The following is a 21,036-nucleotide window of genomic DNA, read 5'->3' on the forward strand; positions in this document are numbered from 1 at the left end:
ACGCTTTGTATTATAGGGACGACCAGGAGGGCCGGGTATACCAGGTTATCCAGGTGCTAGAGGCCCACCGGGCTTACCAGGACCTCAAGGACCTAGAGTAAGTCTTTATTGTTGAGTCTAATTACTTTTGTAGCGCAAGAACAGTTCAACAACGAAGGCAAGAAACATTGTTGCGACACGGGGAATCTTTATAGCTCTGCAATGATACTAAGAGAAGTGTGATAGGAGTTTACGGGTCCACTTCTCGAGTATCAAGGGGAGAGAAAGATTCTTTGTGTCGCTTCTATTTCTCTTGACAAGGGTCGTTGTTCGATAGGGTGATCCCGGAGAAGGAGGCATAAACTCTATAGGAACAGTAGGCGATCGCGGTGACAATGGTTTGGATGGTACGCCAGGAATTCCAGGGGCACCAGGATTCCCAGGAGAGAAAGGTTTCCCAGGTGACACGGGTCCTGTAGGTTTTCCCGGTACGAGAGGCGATCCTGGGGAACAAGGACCGTCTGGGGATTCGCTTAGAGGTGTTAAAGGAAAGCCCGTAAGTAATTTTTGTGATTAAATTGCTATGGTTGAATTGCGGTTTAAGTAGTTTGACTCTATAGGGTCCAATCGGACCCAGAGGAGACATGGGACCTCCTGGAGAACCTGGTAAATCTGAGGAAGTTATTGGACCAGTCATTGAAACTGATGGACCAAAGGTAAATCTTTCATAGGCATTCAAGTAGTTTGAATGACTGTGTTTTTAATGTCTATCATCCAAAGGGTATGAAAGGAGAAAAAGGTCCTCGAGGATTTGACGGACGTGATGGCCAACCGGTGAGTCAAACCTTTTGGTTCTTGAAGTAACGTGTTACAATTGTTTCGATTTGTCCAGGGTCCTAAAGGTGTTAGTGGGCCAAAATCCGATAAAGGCGATAGAGGTGACGAAGGCCCAAGAGGTAAACGCGGTAAAGATGGTTACGCGGGCGCATCTGGTGAAAAGGGACAAAAGGGTGAACCAGGACTTAACGGAATTGATGGTCAAGATGGACTTACTGTAAGATTTTGCCAACAAATGTTCAGCTTTTACATGAATTTTAAATGATATCTTTTCTAGGGTCCAAGAGGAGAAGATGGTAGACCAGGACAACAGGGAACCCAGGGTTCTCAAGGACCTATTGGAATAACGGTACCCATTGGCGAAGCAATACCAGGACCAAGGGGCCCTCAAGGTACTCCCGGAGACCGTGGATATCCGGGAATTAATGGTATCAAAGGAGCGCGTGGTGCTGGAGGTTATCGAGGTCTTCCAGGAACTCCAGGGCCCCCAGGTTTAGCTGGTCCGCCAGGAAAAATTGGTTTGAGCTTTAAAGGAGAGCCCGGAGAGGATGGTAAGTTTGTTCAGTTGAGTAATAAAAAGGTGAAAGGTTATAATAAAAATTCGAACTCAGGATTCCCTGGTGAGGATGGTCGTAGAGGTCCTCCTGGTCCAAGAGGTTTTCAAGGCTTAAATGGAGAAGAAGGCCCCGCAGGTTTGACAGTTGAAGGACCCCCAGGAGAACCAGGACGCGATGGTCAAGATGGCCTACCAGGTTTACCCGGACTCAGGGGTGATCCAGGTTATCCTGGAGAGAAAGGAAGTTCCGGAATTGGCGTACTTAAAACTGGACCTTCAGGAAATCCTGGACTTCCTGGTTACCAAGGCGAACCCGGGATTCCAGGAGTACCAGGACCCGATGGCTACCCTGGTGATAAAGGTACCAGAGGAGACGATTGTGGGTACTGTCCACCGGGATTACCAGGAGTGAAGGGCGCGCCCGGTGACGAAGGAAGGCCAGGGGCCCCAGGACCACCAGGATTTTCGGGACCACCTGGTTATTCCGGTCGTAAAGGAGAAAAGGGATTAGAAGGTCGACCAGGAGCCAAAGGAATGCCTGTAAGTCTAGCTAGACAGTTTTTAATTTATTAAACCTCATACCTGATGTTTGGTAATACAGGGAAGATCTGGCGCGAGTGGAATGGAAGGTCGCAAAGGTGTTCGAGGTGAACTCGGTGAGATTATTATAATAGGAGCTCCTGAAGTGCCTGGCGCTAAGGGTGAAAAGGGAAGAGATGGTTTCGATGGACCTCCTGGAATTCCTGGTAAAAGAGGATTCCCTGGTCAACCAGGTCTTCAAGGATTTAATGGACCTAAAGGCGAAAGGGTAAATAATATTTTTGCACAGGTACTTAAAGTTTTGAGTTGAATTAATTGTCTAAATCTTTGTAAAGGGCGATTTTGGAGAGCCAGGTTTACCCGGCTTCGACGGCCTACCAGGACCTAGAGGACCCGTTGGTCCCAAAGGTGCTCCTGGAGAGATACTTTACGCGCCACCCGGTGTAAAAGGTTTACCTGGAGATGATGGCTATACTGGAAGACCGGGAGAATTGGGAGATATTGGAGAACCGGGTGACATCTTTGACATCGGAAGGCTCAATCTTAAAGGATTAATTGGTCCAGTGGGACTTCAGGGACCTCCAGGCATCCCTGGTCGACCAGGAGAGGAAGGACCTCAAGGTCCACCAGGAAATGATGGATTACCAGGACTTAGAGGAATAAAGGGAGAGTCGGGACAGCCCGGTTATTCTCAACGAGGAGAACCTGGATTCAAGGGTTATCCTGGAATTCCCGGTGACCGAGGTCTGCCAGGTTCCGGAGGAACGAGAGGACGTAGAGGAAATGATGGCTTACCAGGATATCCTGGTGAAAAGGTACTTGAGAAACCAAAACTTAGAGGGTTTGGGTGCTTAAGAGTAAATTCTTTAAGGGCTTCCCTGGAGAGAATGGTCAAACCGGAGTCATCGGCAACAGAGGACGACCAGGAATTCCCGGAGGCAAAGGATATGTTGGGGACTTTGGTTTCCCGGGACTACCAGGACCACCTGGTGAAGCTGGATTACCCGGTTTCCCTGGAGAATCTGGTGACCCTGGATACCCTGGCCAACCCGGCTTCAAAGGTACTAAAGGAGAAGCTGGTGACTTAGTCGTTGGGTATCAAGGACCTCAAGGATTCCCTGGACAATCTGGTCGTGATGGCATACCTGGTCTGCAAGGAGCACCTGGTGAACCAGGATTCGATGGTTTTCCCGGAGATAAAGGAGAGGTTGGTGATTCAGGGTTTTACGGAGCTCCTGGTACAACTGGCCTTCCAGGGCTTGATGGAACACCAGGTCCTCGTGGTAGGGATGGTCTACCAGGATTCCCAGGTAATTAATTTAATTCAATTCAATTCAATCACGCGATATAGAATCAATATTTTATGCATTTTACATAGGACTTAAGGGAGAGGTTGGTGAATTAGGATATGACGGAAGTCCTGGTTTACCAGGACGACCCGGACAAGCTGGTCCCGATGGCTTCCCCGGTGAAAAGGGTGAAAGAGGTTTTGATGGCTTACCGGGACGAGCTGGTCAACCGGGTTATCCTGGTGATCCTGGAAATTACGGTTTCCCTGGTCTACCAGGATCTAAGGGAGACCCAGCACCTTATGCTTTTAGAGGAGATCGTGGAGACGATGGATATCCAGGTATTTAATCGCAATAACGGGTCGTCAAGTGCCCGACTTTAATCATCATAACCTTTAAAGGTTTACCCGGAGAACCTGGCTTGCCTGGAATGCAGGGCCTTAACGGACTTAAAGGTGAACATGGTGAAGATGGGATCAGTTACGGCGCACCTAAAGGAGAGAAGGGTAACGCTGGCCTACCAGGTCTACCAGGAATGAATGGACTACCAGGTGAAAGAGGCGAACCGGGAGACTATGGACAAAATGGTAAAGTACTTAACGATAATATGTTGATTAATCTACTAGTCAAAAACTCAAAATGTTCTTGCGTTGACCATTTACAGGATACAATGGAGAGGTTGGCGATCCAGGTTATGATGGCTTCCCAGGTATACCAGGAAATGAGGGCTTTCCCGGTATCAAAGGTGAACAAGGAGAACGTGGTTTTGTCGGTTTTGATGGCACTCCTGGATTCAAAGTAAGGCTTCCCTCATAATCATCTCTTATCTCAAGGGTAATTACATTACAAATGTAAATTTAGGGAGATAGCGGGTTGCCAGGACTCCCAGGCCTACCGGGATTTTCAGGGGATGCTGGACTACCAGGAACACCCGGCCTGAATGGCATGCCAGGGATTAAGGGAGATTTTGGTGATAATGGACTCCCAGGGTTGCCAGGCCTACCAGGATCTAAGGGAGAACGCGGAGAATTTGGTGGACCAGGATTTCCAGGATCATTAGGACGTAAAGGACAACAAGGTTTCCCCGGATTCCCAGGATTGAAAGGCGAACCTGGCGACAGTGGTTTCCCTGGAATTCCTGGATCTGAAGGTCGACCGGGTCCAAAGGGTCTTCTTGGACCACCAGGTTACCCCGGACAAGATGGACGTCCCGGAGAAGGAATTAAAGGAGAAGCTGGAGCACGAGGTCTACCAGGGTTAGATGGCTTACCCGGCTATCCCGGTGCTAAAGGTGAACGAGGAAACGATGGATTAGATGGCTACCCTGGACCCAAGGGATACCCTGGATTTAGTACCAACGGAGTAAAGGGTGAAGCGGGCAGTCCTGGACTGCCTGGATATCCTGGTAGAGATGGATTCCCTGGATTGCCTGGCTTAGAAGGAACACCCGGAGCACCAGGCGCCCCTGGTTATCAAGGAGACACTGGAACACCTGGATATTCAACACCTGGCCTTCCAGGCCCTGATGGACCACCAGGATTTGATGGTTTACCCGGATTCCCTGGGATGAAAGGAGAGATGGGCTTCGATGGCGTACCAGGAAGACCCGGTTTTAAAGGTGAATCGGGAGAACCTGGACAGGATGGATACCCTGGTCAAGAAGGTTATCCTGGATTACCGGGTGAAAAAGGTACTAGAGGAGACCCTTCACCACAACCAGTTATCCTCGTACCCGGCCCAACTGGAGATGACGGATATCCCGGACCAGTTGGACCTGTCGGACGTCGGGGACCTATGGGTAATCCTGGCCAAGATGGATTCGTCGGTTTACCGGGTGACCCGGGATACGAAGGCCAACCCGGTTATCCCGGACCAATGGGACCAAAAGGAATTTACGGAGATAGAGGATATGACGGATTAGAAGGTTTGCCCGGAGCCAACGGTTATCCAGGAGATTCCGGCCCTCGTGGTCGACCAGGAGCCCCAGCGCCATCGAGAGGGTACTTTTTCACCAGACATAGTCAACAAGTTAGCATACCTGACTGTCCAGCTGGCGCTATTCCAATGTGGACGGGATACTCCTTACTTTACATCCAAGGCAATAAACGAGCTCATGGACAAGATTTGGGTAAGTTACCCGTAATATATTGACCAGTACTGACCGACAGACACATCTGACGTAGCGTTTCGCGTCATACAGGTAGCCCCGGTAGTTGTCTTAGACGTTTTAGCACAATGCCCTACATGTTCTGCAACTTGAACAACGTTTGCAACTTAGCCAATAGAAACGATTACAGCTATTGGTTAAGTACCCAAGAACCAATGCCACGATCGATGACGCCCATCGTTGGCCGGGACATTCAGAAATACGTCAGTCGATGCGTCGTTTGCGAGTCATCAACTCAAGTAAGTACTTATACGATACGAAAAAACACTGTTTCTTTAAACTTATTGTACTTATTTTTATTATCAACAGGTCATAGCCATGCATAGTCAAACTATGAACATACCAGACTGTCCTGAAGGTTGGACCGGCGCTTGGATTGGCTACAGCTTCTTTATGGTAAGTCAGAACGTTTCTTACGCGCGCATTTATGCCTGCTAAGTATCGTAGTGCTTGTTGTGGTAGTTCCATGGCGAAGGAATGGTGTAGCGTTCTAGTAGTTGCTTGCGTTTTGTACCAAACCTCAAACCCTGCGCAAATATTGGCACCAAATGCTTTTCACACGCACTCAAAAACACGTGGTGTATAACAAAACATTGGTTTAAATTAAGAACACCGACGCTGGTGCCGAGGGCAGTGGACAACCTTTGTCTTCGCCCGGCTCCTGTTTGGAGGATTTCCGACCAAATCCTTTCTTAGAGTGCCAAGGTCACGGAAGGTGTAACCTCTTTAATACGGCTCTCAGTTTCTGGTTAGCCACCATCGAACAAGATAGACAGTTTAAAACTCCATTAACCGAGATACTCAAAGCCGGTGACTTAAGAAAGCGCGTCTCCAGGTGTCAAGTTTGTATGAGGAGACCAGTTGTCCCTCAACAACAGCAACAACAACAACCACCACCGGACAGATCTCGAGGCTAATTAAGACCAATAAAAGACTAATTAGGTGACATAAAAATATTTTTTAAGAAATTTAAAAAACAAACAAACCTAATAATATTGATGAAAGACTTCCTACTAAAAAGAGACTCTAAACGTATTTGCGCTATATTTGTGAAGAGAATTACCATGAAACCAAATCAAATCCAGCCAACTGCAGTGCCCCCTTCCCCCCCTTAATTATTCAAAAATGGCGCGCGTATTGGCTTCAATCGCTTTTAGTGGTTTATTAAATGGGGGAAGGAAATATAATATGGACATCAATGCTATAAATAGTAGTTTTAATACTACGTTTAGTAGGTAACCTACTAAAACAGCTAGAACGTCACGTAGTAAGTCAAAAAAAAAATTAAAAATTAGTCCAAATAATTATTTCCCTTCTCTATATGATTTATTTTTCCAATCAATAATACCGACGTATAAATTATTCGTTAATTAATTTACCGCTAATTAGAATAAAAAGAGTGAATTTAAGTGCCAAAAAAAATAATATGAAATCGTGCTACAATAATGACTTCCCCAACTTTATTTTCTATAATTAACTATTTCTACTTTTAAATCAAACAAAGAAACAAACAACCAACCGCTTTTGTAAGTAATGTTTATTTTACTGTTAGTTCTGTTAAAGTGTTACACTTCAGTTTAATTATTATACTGGCGCGAAATGTGAAAAAAAAAGAAACATTTATTAAAATAAAAGATTAAAAAATTCATTTAGGTTATCGTAAATAATTTTAAAAGGTAAGTAATTTTATAATAACAAACATTCGCTTTTAACACGTTTCGTATAAAGTAAGGTTCGCGCTGCTTCCTCGAAAACCTATAGGTGCACGCGAAACATTATTAAAGCAGCCAGCCAGCCAGCCAGCCAGCCGGGATTGGTCAATACAATACTTTTTCACCTCATGTACACCTGCCATTTTTATCGCTGAACACTCTAAATACTTTTGCATGTTATAATCTTTGGCCAATTTCTCTCCCATTGCTTTAGTTACCATGTTAGCGGGATTAGAATCGTCTCTTAGTTCCGCATTAGTTCCTAAAATTAAAACTATAACTAATAGCAATTAAATACGATAATAACGAACCAATTAAAAATTTGAAGGCTCTAGGACAATATTTTTTAACTTCTGGTAACCATTTAGATGTTATATTATTGAAGGAATCTATATTATCTACGCTGAAACACATCAAACAAACGTCCGTCTATAATAAAACTAATTATAATTAACGTTAATTAAATTTAATATAATTTAAATACCTACTTTACCGTAACTTATAATGCGCGGCTTTTCGTACTCTTCTAAACCTGCTGTATCGAATAAAGCGAGCGTTATTTCATTACCGTCTATATTTAGCGTCTCGGCATACGGATCAAATCTAAAACGAGAACAATTAACTTAATTAACTAACTATTAATTAAGTTAAGAAACTTACACTTTGGGTTCAAATGAGGGATCGACGCGGCCTTTTTTATGAGCGAAGAGTAATCTAGTCTTATTAGCAACATGATCACCTACTAAAAGTATATTATACATCCTATTAGTTTTATTATTGATTTTTGTTGCCATGATTTTAATAGTGCAACACTCTTTCACGACTTAATTGCGCGAAATAAGAAAAAGTGTGTTACGTTTTCCCAGGGTTTTACTTCACTTATCTATTATCTTATCAATGGAAATGATGACGTAACTATAATATATACTATACATAATATGATAAGAAGTATATAATACTTCTCTTGGAGAGAAGTGTCCCAACACAAAGCGGGGTGGGTAATTGTAACGTGATTCTTCCCCCCCAACATCAGGAGATTAATCGCAAGGTTACTAAACCGAACAAACACACGCGATAAATACTAACCCCTCATCATTATTGTATTAGCTCTGCTTACCTATTTGCCAGCCAAGGCGCATGCGCTTGTGCGTTTTTGTCCCGCGTCAAGACGATCTAAGGTTTGTGTCTACTTGATTGTTGAGGATTTAATAAATACCAAACAGTTATAGAATTCACCCTAGCACGGAATATGCGATGCCCATCTAAAGTTTGATGAGCGGGAGATCAAACAAAAAAGGGGGTGGGCCTGGGACGAATCACGTGACATAATACTAAAGTATTAAGAGGATATAGAGCTATATCAGTTGAATAAACGGAGCCGGTTTTCACCCTCCCTCCGTGCGGGCCGCTGAAGAACTCTATACTAAATTTAGCGCACAATATGGCGCCTAGGCGGGGACTAGCGAAACCCCGTCTCAAAATCTCACCTTTTCCCCGAATTGAAATAGCTCTATAGTGTCACCCTTCTTCCATTATCGCCTTCTACAATTACAAAGATGAACCAATAAATAATGACACAAATTTTATGACAATATACACAATTTATTGATGATAATATATGTTTCAGTATATCAGCTTATAAAAATGCCCATCTTGGCTAGAAATTGTTATATATAAATTTAAATCATTTACTTCTTTTTTAAAAAAAAACGTATCTTTTAAAAAAATACATCACTTATGACAAATATATTTATGGGGATATTTCATCTTCTTTTTCCTTCCTTCTATATATACATAAAATTATTCCCTATATGACTTGGTAGAAAGTTTAATTAACAAGTTATTAATCGGCCTTTAACTAATTAATGATATAAACTAATTTTTAACCAACTTTAAAATAAACTCTGAAAAAAGAAAAAAAAAATATTATAGGCAAGAAAAAATTTGAAAAACAATAAATAAGTAAATTAAATTGTTAAAGTACTCCGTTATAACTTTGTTGTTGTTGTTTTTTTATGATATAAAACAATGAAATAATAATATAATAATGATAAACTAGACAAATAAACAAATTAATTAATTAATACTTTGAAAGCGAAATTGGTATATAGGAATAAACAAAACAAGAATTACAAAAATTAATATTTGCATCCTGAAAAAAAAAGTTTTTTTTTTTTAAATTTAAAACTTAATTAACTTTAATACAAAAATAAGTAACGCAAGGAAAATAAGGCAATTATTGATTTTGAGCCAAAAAAAAATATAATTTTTTTTTTCTTTATGATTAGACGCCGATTTTGTTTAATTTTAAAGTTCTTCCAAGGTTAAAAATTAGTTTAATCTATAAAAGTCTACATTCCCTGGTTATTCTAATTGGTTTTGGATGAAGAACTGCGCGTATAGCTTCTTCAAAAACCTGAAAAAAGGGTTAAAAACCAATTTTTAACTACCAATTAATACATCCAACCAGCCATAAGGTATCAACCCAATACCTCTTGTACACCTTCCATCGTTTTAGCCGAACATTCGACGTATTTGGCTAATTTAAGATTGTGTGCCATTTTTTTACCCATTGCTTTTGTTACCAATCTTGTACCATTTGCTAATTCAGGATTATTTCTTAAGTCGGTTTTAGTACCTGTTTGAAAACGTGGTTTAAATCGTTAAGCCTAATTTGACCTATGACGAAACTTACCAACTAAAACTAAGGCGGCTCTGGGACAATGATGCCTAACTTCCGGTTGCCATTTAGAGGCGATATTATTGTAAGATACTATGCTATCTACGCTAAAGCATAGCAGAAAGACGTTGGTCTGTTTGTATGATACAATACGTGATATGTTAAAAAAAATAAGAAACAAGTTGGTTAAGTTATAATAACATACCCCTGGATAACACAGAGGTCGTAACCTTTCATAATCTTCTTGACCCGCTGTATCCCATAAGGTTAAATTAACTTTAATACCGTCTATTTGTATGGTTTCGGCGTAGTTTTCGAATCTAAAACAAATTAACATAAGGTTAGCTTGAATAAATTATAATTCATTAAGGCCCTAATTAGGCTTAGCAACGTGGGAGGTCGGGTTTTTTGTGTTTGTCTATATCTTACACTGTGGGTATGTATTCTCCTTTGGGAAAGCAGCCGGTGGTATGAGAGATGAGTAAGCAACTTTTTCCCACTGTGCCGTCTCCAACTACGACCATCTTTATAGAACGGTTGTTATTACCACCCCCTCCACCACCACTGTTGTTATTCGTAGTCATATTGCCACTTTTTAATAATCTAAATGTAGACAGACAGAAATTAGAAACGCTTATGAGAATCTAAGCACGAACGTCTTGTACATCAAATTCAAAACCTTTATATAAAGTAGGCTTAGCAATCTAGAAATTCAACACTTAAAAGCGCAACCAAAAGTTAAAGTTTCGACTTTGGGCCTTTTAGTCATTGAAATAATAGGGTTTAGTTTCACAAAACGATGCAATTTGGTTCATTTTTCGATTGAATGACCACGAATGACCGTTAAATTAAATTTTAGCGTCTATTTTTGGATTATTTATAAAACACCAGAAATAATTTCACTTTTTTTGTCTTACAAAACCGCAACAGGAAGGGAAAACACCCACTTTTGAAACAATTATTAGACAGTGGTTAGTTAATAATAAGTATGGAATATCGCAATTTCCTTTAGTTAGATCATGATGACAATTCTACCCTCGTATTTTTAGAGGTGGGCCCCTATTAGACATTCAAAAGAGTCATTTTATATGCGTAATCCTGCACCGCTACAACCGGTTTTATTTTCTTTTAGACGAATAAAAATCACTACTTAATTCCGTTTCTCTTAAGAGGCAAGTTGATTTTATGAAAGAATATTAAAATTATGGCATAGTAACCAAGGCTTAACGTATTTACACCTACCGAAAAAATTCTCTGCAGAAATTCCTAGAGCAGGTATTAGTTTCACGGAACTTATCTCTTACTGTAATCTGGCGAAATTATTTATCATTCTGCGATTAAAATATGTTAGACTCTGGATTTTCCTGGGCATAATGACTCTGAGAGATACTCATTATTTCAAAATTACAAGGCTAAATTTAATACTTTTTTATTTTTGGCGCATTTAAAAAATATATTGTCAAGTGTGTGCAGACGTCTTTCAAATTTCCCGCCTTTTTACGCCCTAGAATCCCGTACTTTTGTTCAGCAGTCCTATAATTTAGGCCTATTACGAATATTCCCTTTATTTTACAGCGAAACTCGGGGAAAAAATAATTTTTCTAATAAAAAATGTAATTATATAGGTACCCATTTGTGCATATCTATTAAAACTAAATAATTCAGTGCAAATTCGCGATGTTGGCTTATGTTCAGACCTCACCATTAGTGCGCCACTTGGATCGCATTCCCGCCGTTTCCCGGAGTGCAGACGACGCGGTTAGTCCATTTTAATTGTTACCGGTTTGAGGTTGCGTTGTTTTAAAGCCGGTTTTAATTCCAATTAGTTCGTGAATAGTCGGGCTTAATTATCGCGTATTTAAGTTAATTGCGGGTTCTTTTATGTGTAATAGAAGTGAAAGCAGCGTGAATCAACCTCTGAAAGTCTCAGGTAGGTCAGTAACTCAATTCTTAAGTATTAATGCTAAGCCTAATCTTGAAGCATGAAGCATGAAGCATGATACTCATGCAAAAGATTTATGAAAACCGATGCATAATCGAATATAAAACAAATTTATTCATTGCAATATCAAGTATACATCGAATATCTCATTTCAAATCTTGAAAAGAGGTTTAAAATTTGACCCTATCAAGTGGTAGTGGGTACTTGTGGGATTTCAAAGAGGATATAGGGGTTCGTGGGAAGCAGTCTTTACTGATCTGACTGACATTTAAAAAGTGGTCACATCTTGTAAGGGGGTGGTTGAAAGGATAGGGGAAGTTCTATTTCCACCCACACAAATCTTAGGCGCGAAACTTTGTAATGGTAATAACAGAAGGACTAATTTTTCCTGTACATCAATAGAGCATAAGTATTACTGGTATTACAAGCAAAAATTCTTTGCTAAAAAGAATTTTGTGCTTTAGAAATTAGAATTAGATGTAGTGGCTCTTAAACTTCAAAAGAGAGGGAATTGAAAGCCCAGTAAACACTTAAATATATGCCATTTTTACAAAAGCATATCTGCAGATGTGTTTTATTTAAAAAAAAAAAATACGTTTTTTTTCAAAGTAGGGCAAACTCCATTTTTAAACTTTCATAAATTTCGCTTTCAATAAATACATTCTCTGTAATTGAATAGTTTTAAATAAAAATCATTCAACTAGAAATTAAATAACTAAGGAAGTTTTTGGTTGAATGAGTTTTAAAATTAGAGTATTTTTATAAAAATTCTGCCCCCTCGGATATTTAATTGGACTTTTATTTTAATTAAGGTGGAATTTTTTAATTTTAGATTAGTTTTAAACAAATTAAATAATTAACATTAATTTAACAAAAAAAAAGGTCACTTTGAAACTTTAACCTTAACCTATCAATAAATTTAATTCAAAAACAAATTAGAAATATATAATATATCAGGAAGTAATTTATATTCACAGGCATGTTTTGCCAGCTATTTAAATTCCAATAAAATGTAATAACAGGTGGTTAACGGTTCCCTTAACAACTAACCATATGTCTAAAAAACCTCCACCTTACGTAAGTAAAACTTCAAACACCAGCCGCTAACCATAATTTAAAATACCCTTAAGCACTTGACCCCTAAATTCTGCACCATTTAAAACCCATTATATTAAAAAAAGACCAAAAAGACCCCAGACAATACACCACGGGGCGTTGGTCTCTCACAGCATGCGGCAGGCATTGGTACATAAGCGGAGAGAACGAACGAAAAAAAAAAAATCATAAAAATAAGCCTTGTCTATATTGATTTTTTTTTCTCCTATAACATAACAATACATAAACCTCTTGTGTAATACACTATAGGTTTCACGCCGATGACTCAGACAAAGGCTTAGGGAAATTATTCGTCGCGGTTTTTAAATAAATTTAGACATAACACATCGTAAAACAATCGGATATTGTAAAAAAGGGATTTTTTTTTTACCTTTTTATTGAAGCTGGTTGTCGTGTAAATCCATAGTTTTTGATGGGAAAATTTAGCGCCAAAAATGCGAGTTTCCGCAGAGGGCGGATAGTTAGCACGGCCGCGAGACGTATTTGATGGTGGCCGCCTCTATAGTCTCAAAATGCGAATGTGTTGTGTGATCAGACGACGCTCGTGCGATTCGCTGCACTAAAAATCAGGGTTACAAGATGAATGGTTGAATTGTTACGAATTAGGGAAAGTATAGAAACACACAGTTTGAAGGATTCTGCATGAAGTAACTTCCATGGAACGTAGGTTGGCTTAACAAACCTTAATTACTCGCGACATAGTTGGTGTAGACACAAATGGTTGGTACCGTTAAAACAAGATGGCCCAAGGGCTGGGCCTTAATAGTAATTTTACACGGCTCACGTGACCCCCCGTATAGTTGACAACTAAAAACATTTCTGAAACACAATCGTGTATCCCTTTAATTTCTAATAACGTCACATTTCAAATAATATTAATGAAACTAAATTGTGCACCCCACTAAAGTATAATTTTTAAAAACCATACGAATCAAATAATGTATTTAAACAAAATCCTGGATCCCCTAAACCAGAAATCACTATGACCGTAAGGCGTCCCCTCTATTTTACGAAACCTAACCTAACCATCCAGCATAATCTCTGATGTATCACGCGCACAAAGTGCAGTAGTGCACGAAAATTATCATCTTGTTTCCCTTCACTCAAAAAAGCCCGCGAGATTTAAACTACCTTTCTTTCCTCTCTCTCCGAGCGGGATGCCCCCTCTCCCTCTTCCCCCTCTCACTAATACACGGCTCACGTGACCCCCCGTATAGTTGATTTCCAATAAATCGTACAACTAAAAACATTTCTGAAACACAATCGTGTATCCCTTTAATTTCTAATAACGTCACATTTCAAATAATATTAATGAAACTAAATTGTGCACCCCACTAAAGTATAATTTTTAAAAACCATACGAATCAAATAATGTATTTAAACAAAATCCTGCATCCCCTAAACCAGAAATCACTATGACCGTAAAGCGTCCCCTCTATTTTACGAAACCTAACCTAACCATCCAGCATAATCTCTGATGTATCACGCGCACAAAGTGCAGTAGTGCACGAAAATTATCATCTTGTTTCCCGCGAGATTTAAACTACCTTTCTTTCCTCTCTCTCCGAGCGGGATGCCCCCTCTCCCTCTTCCCCCTCTCACTAATATACCAGGCAGGCAGTTCTCTCTCTACGCGGAGCTTCGTATCGCCACCGCGTACGCTAGCGATCTCTCTCTCTCATCGTAAGCGTACGTTTCGCGGACGCGACCGGTTTCCCTCTCTCTCTCATCGTAAGCGTTCGTTTCGCGGACGCGTCCGGGACAGGGACAGGGACAGGGGTTTTGGTGCCGTTTCTTAAATTTTACCGTAATTAAAATTACGTGTAAAATTAAAAAGGAGAAATTTATCTATCACCACCTGTAAGAGTTTTTCAATATCATTTAAATTTGAAGAGTTATGGCATTCCAAAGTTTCTGAACCCCATGTAACGTGGTACCAAAAATGAATAGTTTTAAAAGCTAATTTACTCGAGATTTAGTTGATGTAGACACAAATTGTTAGTACCGTTTGAAAGAGGAGAAATTTATCTATCAAACCCTCTAAACTTTTCCATTTAAACTTAAAATCCACGCCCCAAAATTTGTCTGTATTCCAACCAACCCACGCAACCATTCATCTTTAAACCCTGTTGAATACATAAGCCTACGTAATATATACTCTGTCTGCTCCCAAACTATACAGTAACAGTACAGAACCACGCGTGTATATTTTTTTCCTTCCTAGCCCCTCTCATCTCTTTTTCTCCTGGTGCCCCTTTTGAAATATTTTTTATTAAAATCATCCCCTACTGTCTGCAGCATGCTTCGTCGTACTCTTTTTTAATCCCGCTGTATGTTTTAAAAATAAGATGAGATACTGCAGTATTACTTTGAAGCAAGCTAGATGAACTTTTTGGGTTAATTATGTAACACATATTGTTATACTTGTATCTTACTAAGGAGGGGGGTCTTCCTGGGGGAGCCAAGTTCCTATCTTTATGGAGAAGTGGCATTCGTGTAGTGTTTGCCTGGCTTTAGATTGTATTGGAGATAACGTTGTGTGACATTACTCCGTAGTATTGGAGTTTTTCATTAGCCATGGAATAATAATTCAATATTTGAGGATACGTAAGATGTGTTCCATAAGTTTGTCACTGGTTACAAACTGGAGCTTGTCATGAAGTGAGTAACGTAGGTCATAGATTCGAGGTAAAGCGACGCCTGGTGCATAAGGCGCTGTCAAAGGCTTAGTACAGACTAAATACTATAGGGAGATGGAAGTCCTGTAGTCAATTCTGGCGTCGTTCTCGAACCAGCTCTAGCTGTAAGTCTCTCAGTAGCATTACGAAGTATTGGTAGTGTCATACTTATGGAACATATCACTTATAAACTTATGCTACTCTATGTTGTAGATAAAAATACATGTATACCATACATTTTTGCCTACTTCATTATTATGTCCTTGGAAATAGTTTTAGATTATTATTTTTTATGCGTAGAACAGGTAAGCACTGTTTAATTGAAAAACAAGTTGATGTCAATAGAGAAAACTTTTGTTATGATTTAGAAAGGTGTTTCTTTTTTCTTTTTAAAAATTAGGTTTAATGTTTGTTATTATGTCAGTTGTTATTGGCATTTTTTTTCAGTGAATAGTTTATTATTAGAAATATTCAAGGTATATTCCAGGGTTTTATTTGTAGGCCAATATTGCTTTACAATTTCCCGGAAATTTCCATGTTGTGCTTTTAATTGTATGATCATTTAAATGACTATAGAATGGTATGAGGTCAGTTTCGGCTTCGCATAGGTTACTTTAAAGCCTTGACAGGTGCGTTGATGACGTCATGGATATATTACAAATACATTTTAGATCGAAATTTTTCATATAAATTCTATTCTTTTGATGTTCACTTTACCGTAAATATCGTATATAACGATTTCGTAATATTTCTTTGAGATATTTATACAATTTTTTTTTATTATTTTTCTATTTCAAACACACGCGGATGTTTCCCGCTCTTTTGATTTTGCGGTATTTTTTTTTTGGCGGGAAAGTATCGTACCTACAGAATGTCTTATTTTGATTGGCTGATTTTAGTTTTGTTATTTGTTTGGACCTTGTAAAAGAATGATGGTATGAAGTAATGAATGAATGAATGACCGAAAATGATTTCGACATAAATTTTGTTCATTTAAAAGTTATTATAAGCCACTTTACGAAATTAGGTTCTATTGTATATAAGTTATTTGATAGTTCTATGGTAGGACTAAAAGTGTTTAATTAGAAACAAGGTGTACCGTTCATATAAATCGTCATAGCTATAACCTAAACTAGAGAAACAATTAAGTTTTATTTTTATAAATATTTCAAAAAGAAGTCAATTAAATTAATTTATTTCCCAGGTGTGTTTGATGTAATTAATTTACCAAAAATCTAGATCGTCTTCGTACTATTAATTTTAATTTATCAAATTAAAATCATAATTAAAGTTGGAGGAAAAATTCAGACACTAACAGACATGGCAAACGAATCCCATTAGCTAGCCTTTTACATAAACCCTCATAAACTGTGTTAAATGCGTGGTTTTGTAATTTTTAAATTTATCAAATTAAAATCATAATTAAAGATTTAGGAAAATAATAACACTGACAGACATCGCTAATGAATTCCATTAGCTAGCCTTTTACCTAAAACCTTCATAAACTGTGTTATAGGCGTGGTTTTGTTTGGGTAATTACTATGGAGGAGAGAGAAAGAGAGCCGTGTTACGTACTTACACTACGGATGCGCAAGTTTTGATGGTAAAAACCCAGACCTCAAACGAAGCAGGAGGTAAGGTAATGTTGCCCCTGAGACCGACCAACTACTTACTGAAGAACTTTCAAGTTCTGCAACAGCGTTCTCCTTCTGTGTCCGTACTCGGTAGGTAGATTCCCCATTCGTAACAACGCTCATTACGAAATATTTTCCCTGAGTTAAGTTAGTAGTACCTTTTCAAATAGACGGTGATCATCTCATTTGCCCTACCCATCTTAAACTTCACTTTGTTTATTATTAAATTAATTGTTAATTTTGCTTGTTATTAATGACAAAAGTTTATAAGATATGTTCCTACCATAAGTATGACACTACCTATACGAGTTCGTAATGCTACTGAGAGACTTACAGCTCGAGCTAGTTTGAAGGAGAACGACAAACGAGAATTGATTAGATACACTCGGTTAATTTTGCAGGACTTCCATCTATACCCATTTAGTCTATACTAAGCCTTTGATATGCAGAGCCTCACCAGGCGTCGCTTTACCTCGAATCTATGACCTACGTTGTCACTCCATGACAAGCTCCAGTTTGTCACCAGTCGTCGCTTTACCTTGAATCTATGACCTACGTCACTCACTTCATGACAAGCTCCAGTTTCTAAGTTACCAGTGACAAACTTATAATATAACATATATTATGAACTTATGATGTTAATAAGCAGTCCTTGTGGTTTTTAAAAATTACCTAAAAATGTTGTTGTTATTAAAAAGAAAGCATACATTTTATTATATCAATGGGTTAATTAGCTCTTTGGCTACATCCTGGAAAAATTATGAAAAATTAGTTTGATAACGATAATTTTAATTTTACGGGAAATTACGTACGGACTAATTAAGATCAGGGTTAATTAGTCTTAAGATCATTTTCTAGTAATGGCAGGTAGACGTTTTAATATATGTTAATCTCTATGGAATTTTAATATCTAATGCCATGATACCATGAAATCAAAATTTTTAACCTTGAAATGAATGAATAAGTTTTTTCTTAATTTTCAGAAGTAGATGAATGAAGTATTGACAGCTACGTTACTTTGTCCCTGATAATTTTTAAGACTAAATAACGTAAGCTGCCACTCCTCCGTCATATAAATTGATAACTTACTAAGAAACCATAAAAATTGCGAAATATCGACTGCATTTCATCATATTTCATTCATAAAAATGTGATGAGAATTTTTTTGCGGTTTCCCATTGTCAATCCATCTTTATTGTTTTTCTTACGAATTGAATGTAATCCCCCTTGTGGTGTTTTTGATGAAAAACCTCGCCCTTTAATATGGCTATGACGTCACTTTCCTTGAATCTTAGAACGATTGTAATAAAACCGAGAAAATCGCATACCCAACAACCCCATGCACTGTAATCTTTATTTTCATCTTTAGGTTTAGGCGCGAAATCATCAAATGCGCGGGAAAGTTTTTTTAGTTTTTGTGCGAAATCGTCAAATGCGCGGGAAAGTTTTATAGCGAATTCCACTGACTGCTCTCGGAGCGCTCCCATGGAGCAATAAATATAGGAGACCCTGATTTAGCAAAAACAGTCTTTAACGAAGCCGAGAACTACTTCTCCCATTTATATGGCTCCATGGGAGCGCTCCGCGAGCAGTCAGTGGAAATCGCTATTAGTTTTTGCGCGAAATCATCAAATGCGCGGGAAATTTTTGGTTTTCGCGCGCAATTTGTATGTAGAACGTGCCACGTGGTGACGTGAATTTTGTTAACAAGATGGTAGGGCGTTATACGATTGGTCGGAGGTGCTAATTTCAAATTATCCATGTGAAATCTATGAAAACTAATTTGAATTTATTTAAAATCACTCTGATGATATTTCACTATGAAAATTGGTCTTAAAATTAGTAGAATAATAAATAAATAAAAATCAGTTGATTTTCATTTTCACCTTCTTTTAATGAGGGTAGATATTTTAAAATAGTCCAAAGTCAGTATGAGCTAATCGTTTAGCCTTTGAGCTGGCTTTATTCACAAATTTGTTAGCTGGAATGTATTTCACATTATGTCATCTCAGGATATTCGGGCAATTAATTTTTGTTCAAATAATAGCTTTAATTTTAAAATAATTTCCAAGATACGTATAGACAACATCCTTTTCGGAAGTGCCACCTGAAGTGCTTTTGAACTAACATTACCCAGTCATTAATCATATATGAATTTCATTTTTTTTTGAACACGTACCGGAAATACTCCTCCCATATTATACAAATATATGTATAACCACCAGGTACAGTCTTTGTTTTTCAAGCTTACAATACACTAATATTTGATTTCTACATTTTATTATCTCTTTGAGAATAAAAAAGCGAAAAAATAAAGAAAAACGTGACGAAAATTGAAAATACGACGTCACTCTTCATATGTCACAAGATGACGGTCAATTGATAAAAAACCACCTATTTCAATTAGTAAACATTGAAATATAGGTCAAGAAACATGATTTTTAGGGTTAAGAAAGATAGGCATACCAAAAATGTAGGACACTAGAGAATTTCCAATTCAATTTTATTTTTAACATGTAAATACTCCTCTCATTACTTTCTGCATAAGTTTATGAGATGACAAGCCCCAGTTTGTAACCAGTGACAAACTTATCTTAAGAACATATCTTATGAACTTATGGTTCCAGCAACGTAATTACACCCAGTGCATAATTAACAGCAACCCCCCCCCCCAAAAAAAAAACCCTTACCAAAATTAATTCACTAATTTGTAGCTAGAACTTAAATCATTTCTGTAAATTTCTTGTGTAAAATTATTTAGTTCATGGACATTCCATAATTTGAAACATCTTAACGTTCAAAATAACCCATCTTAAGAAGCCCTTAGGTCCCAAAACACTGACTCTCTTGATACACTAATTAAATACGTAATCACAAACCCACTATAATAAAATAAAACGGCCTTTAGCGGATTCGCAAAAAAAATCCTGTTCAAAATCTATCTTTAATCTTTTCAACCTCTTATCATGAATGAATGTTTAGTAAAGAGAAGAATTTCACTAAGAATGAAATCGAGGGATTTCCCATCGATGGGGTGGCGTGGCGGCAAGGATATGTTGGGTTTGGACTATCTCAATTGGACCGTAACCACCCAGCCCAGCAGTTGTCGAGAGGAATTTTCGGAAGAACCGACTTTCCGCTAAAATTTCGTAGTTCGCACACGTTCTTGTGACGTTTGTAGTAGGAAAACCTCTGTAGTACGGTAGCGAAAACCTGCTGGAACAACTGACCCCTCTCTATAGTACCATAACCACTCGCAGACGCAGAGACGTTGTCAAAAGGTACTTATTCACGTTAGTCGCTGCATCGTACCATAGACGCTCGTGATAGTACTCCTAATACAACGTGACAAAGATTTTGGCGCGCTTTTTGCTGGACTTTTGAAGTAGAAGAATTAGAAGAACGTTTTTAAAGACTGCTCTGGTGGAAGGAGGAAATCATTTAGATTTAATTAAGGTATGTACTGGTTGATTTTTAATTAGTTTTTAATGGTTTTTAGTTCTTTCAAGTGTTGTGTACATGACATTACGTCGTGATTGCATTGGAGTTAAGCCTAGTTTGATCTACACGTGGTTTTTGAGTTTGGGGATAGTTTTACCTTAACGAACTTGGGTCAAAGGTTAATGTAGTTCTGCAGGATTAGGCTTAACTTCACGTGCTAGTTTTAGGTCAAAAGTATAGGCTTAAGTAGAAAAGTTAACACAAAGGATAAGTGACGTCGGTAAAATTTGGTTTTTTCCCATTTACAAGTGATTTTAGTTAGAGATCTTAGACTTACAAGGTCTTATCAAAAAAATTAAGTAAATATTAAAACGTGAAAATACTTAAGCCTTGGCATATTTTGAAGCATTTTATTAGGGAAAAAGAAAAATAGGGAAAATAACTAACCATAAAATCTATCCTTTT

General features: G+C 38.4%; 4 protein-coding genes across 12 annotated transcripts in view; 2 read left to right on the forward strand and 2 right to left on the reverse strand.

The window, feature by feature from the left end:
• Positions 1 to 7,016, forward strand: part of LOC149676802 (uncharacterized) — a 47,702-nt gene extending 40,686 nt beyond the window's left edge. Inside the window, exons 6-22 of the mRNA XM_089838296.1 lie at positions 17 to 97; positions 317 to 535; positions 600 to 695; positions 760 to 813; positions 872 to 1,033; positions 1,094 to 1,367; positions 1,428 to 1,912; positions 1,974 to 2,180; positions 2,248 to 2,727; positions 2,784 to 3,222; positions 3,291 to 3,542; positions 3,603 to 3,788; positions 3,866 to 3,999; positions 4,063 to 5,329; positions 5,402 to 5,607; positions 5,678 to 5,764; positions 5,977 to 7,016. Of these exons, the coding sequence (XP_089694422.1) occupies positions 17 to 97; positions 317 to 535; positions 600 to 695; positions 760 to 813; positions 872 to 1,033; positions 1,094 to 1,367; positions 1,428 to 1,912; positions 1,974 to 2,180; positions 2,248 to 2,727; positions 2,784 to 3,222; positions 3,291 to 3,542; positions 3,603 to 3,788; positions 3,866 to 3,999; positions 4,063 to 5,329; positions 5,402 to 5,607; positions 5,678 to 5,764; positions 5,977 to 6,285 (4,938 nt within the window). The 3' untranslated portion in view covers positions 6,286 to 7,016. The remainder of the gene's footprint in view (positions 1 to 16; positions 98 to 316; positions 536 to 599; positions 696 to 759; positions 814 to 871; positions 1,034 to 1,093; positions 1,368 to 1,427; positions 1,913 to 1,973; positions 2,181 to 2,247; positions 2,728 to 2,783; positions 3,223 to 3,290; positions 3,543 to 3,602; positions 3,789 to 3,865; positions 4,000 to 4,062; positions 5,330 to 5,401; positions 5,608 to 5,677; positions 5,765 to 5,976) is intronic.
• Positions 6,888 to 8,221, reverse strand: LOC149676803 (ras-like GTP-binding protein Rho1). Of its 3 annotated transcripts, XM_089838420.1 has the most exons (6): positions 8,198 to 8,221; positions 7,741 to 7,822; positions 7,569 to 7,683; positions 7,392 to 7,509; positions 7,198 to 7,342; positions 6,888 to 7,123 (listed from the first exon to the last, which is right to left on the reverse strand). In XM_089838420.1, exons 1-6 carry the CDS (start codon positions 8,217 to 8,219, stop codon positions 7,018 to 7,020), a joined length of 588 nt encoding a protein of 195 aa, XP_089694546.1. In that variant the 5' UTR covers positions 8,220 to 8,221; the 3' UTR covers positions 6,888 to 7,017. The 3 variants fall into 3 exon arrangements, with proteins under 3 accessions (XP_089694546.1, XP_089694545.1, XP_089694547.1); XM_089838419.1 differs by lacking the exon at positions 8,198 to 8,221 and having other exon boundaries at positions 7,741 to 8,190; XM_089838421.1 differs by lacking the exon at positions 8,198 to 8,221 and having other exon boundaries at positions 7,206 to 7,342; positions 7,741 to 8,185.
• Positions 8,222 to 8,661: 440 nt separating this feature from the next.
• On the reverse strand, positions 8,662 to 13,393 carry LOC149676804 (ras-related C3 botulinum toxin substrate 1-like). Of its 2 annotated transcripts, none has more exons than XM_089838424.1 (6): positions 13,189 to 13,393; positions 10,190 to 10,363; positions 9,966 to 10,080; positions 9,776 to 9,893; positions 9,573 to 9,718; positions 8,662 to 9,496 (listed from the first exon to the last, which is right to left on the reverse strand). In XM_089838424.1, the coding sequence occupies exons 2-6, from the start codon at positions 10,342 to 10,344 to the stop codon at positions 9,422 to 9,424; spliced, it is 609 nt and encodes a 202-aa protein (XP_089694550.1). In that variant the 5' UTR covers positions 10,345 to 10,363; positions 13,189 to 13,393; the 3' UTR covers positions 8,662 to 9,421. The 2 variants fall into 2 exon arrangements, with proteins under 2 accessions (XP_089694550.1, XP_089694551.1); XM_089838425.1 differs by lacking the exon at positions 13,189 to 13,393 and adding an exon at positions 11,463 to 11,600.
• The window catches only part of LOC149676805 (growth hormone-regulated TBC protein 1-like), a 32,938-nt gene continuing 23,451 nt past the window's right edge, over positions 11,550 to 21,036 (forward strand). For 2 of the 6 annotated variants that reach the window (XM_089838353.1, XM_089838354.1), the window contains exon 1: positions 11,555 to 11,694. In XM_089838353.1, the coding sequence (XP_089694479.1) occupies positions 11,642 to 11,694 (53 nt within the window). In that variant the 5' untranslated portion in view covers positions 11,555 to 11,641. Of the gene's footprint in view, positions 11,695 to 20,112; positions 20,587 to 21,036 lie in introns of all 6 variants that reach the window. The other 4 variants (XM_089838359.1, XM_089838356.1, XM_089838355.1 and 1 more) reach the window with 4 other exon arrangements.

This window comes from Phalangium opilio, unplaced genomic scaffold (genome assembly GCF_054372755.1).
Source record: "Phalangium opilio isolate 3A_F unplaced genomic scaffold, DU_Popi_V2 ptg000045l_1, whole genome shotgun sequence".
NCBI lineage: Eukaryota > Metazoa > Arthropoda > Arachnida > Opiliones > Phalangiidae > Phalangium > Phalangium opilio.

Coding starts and splice junctions, on each gene's coding strand:
- LOC149676803 (XM_089838419.1), bottom strand. CDS start 7,874: ATGGCAACAAAAATCAATAATAAAACTAATAGGATGTATAATATACTT. Junction 7,684..7,740: donor CCCTCATTTGAACCCAAAGT/GTAAGTTTCTTA, acceptor TTCTCGTTTTAG/ATTTGATCCGTATGCCGAGA. Junction 7,124..7,197: donor GGTGTACATGAGGTGAAAAA/GTATTGTATTGA, acceptor GTGCACCTATAG/GTTTTCGAGGAAGCAGCGCG.
- LOC149676804 (XM_089838424.1), bottom strand. CDS start 10,344: ATGACTACGAATAACAACAGTGGTGGTGGAGGGGGTGGTAATAACAAC. Junction 9,894..9,965: donor GACCTCTGTGTTATCCAGGG/GTATGTTATTAT, acceptor TCATACAAACAG/ACCAACGTCTTTCTGCTATG. Junction 9,719..9,775: donor AGCCGCCTTAGTTTTAGTTG/GTAAGTTTCGTC, acceptor GTTTTCAAACAG/GTACTAAAACCGACTTAAGA.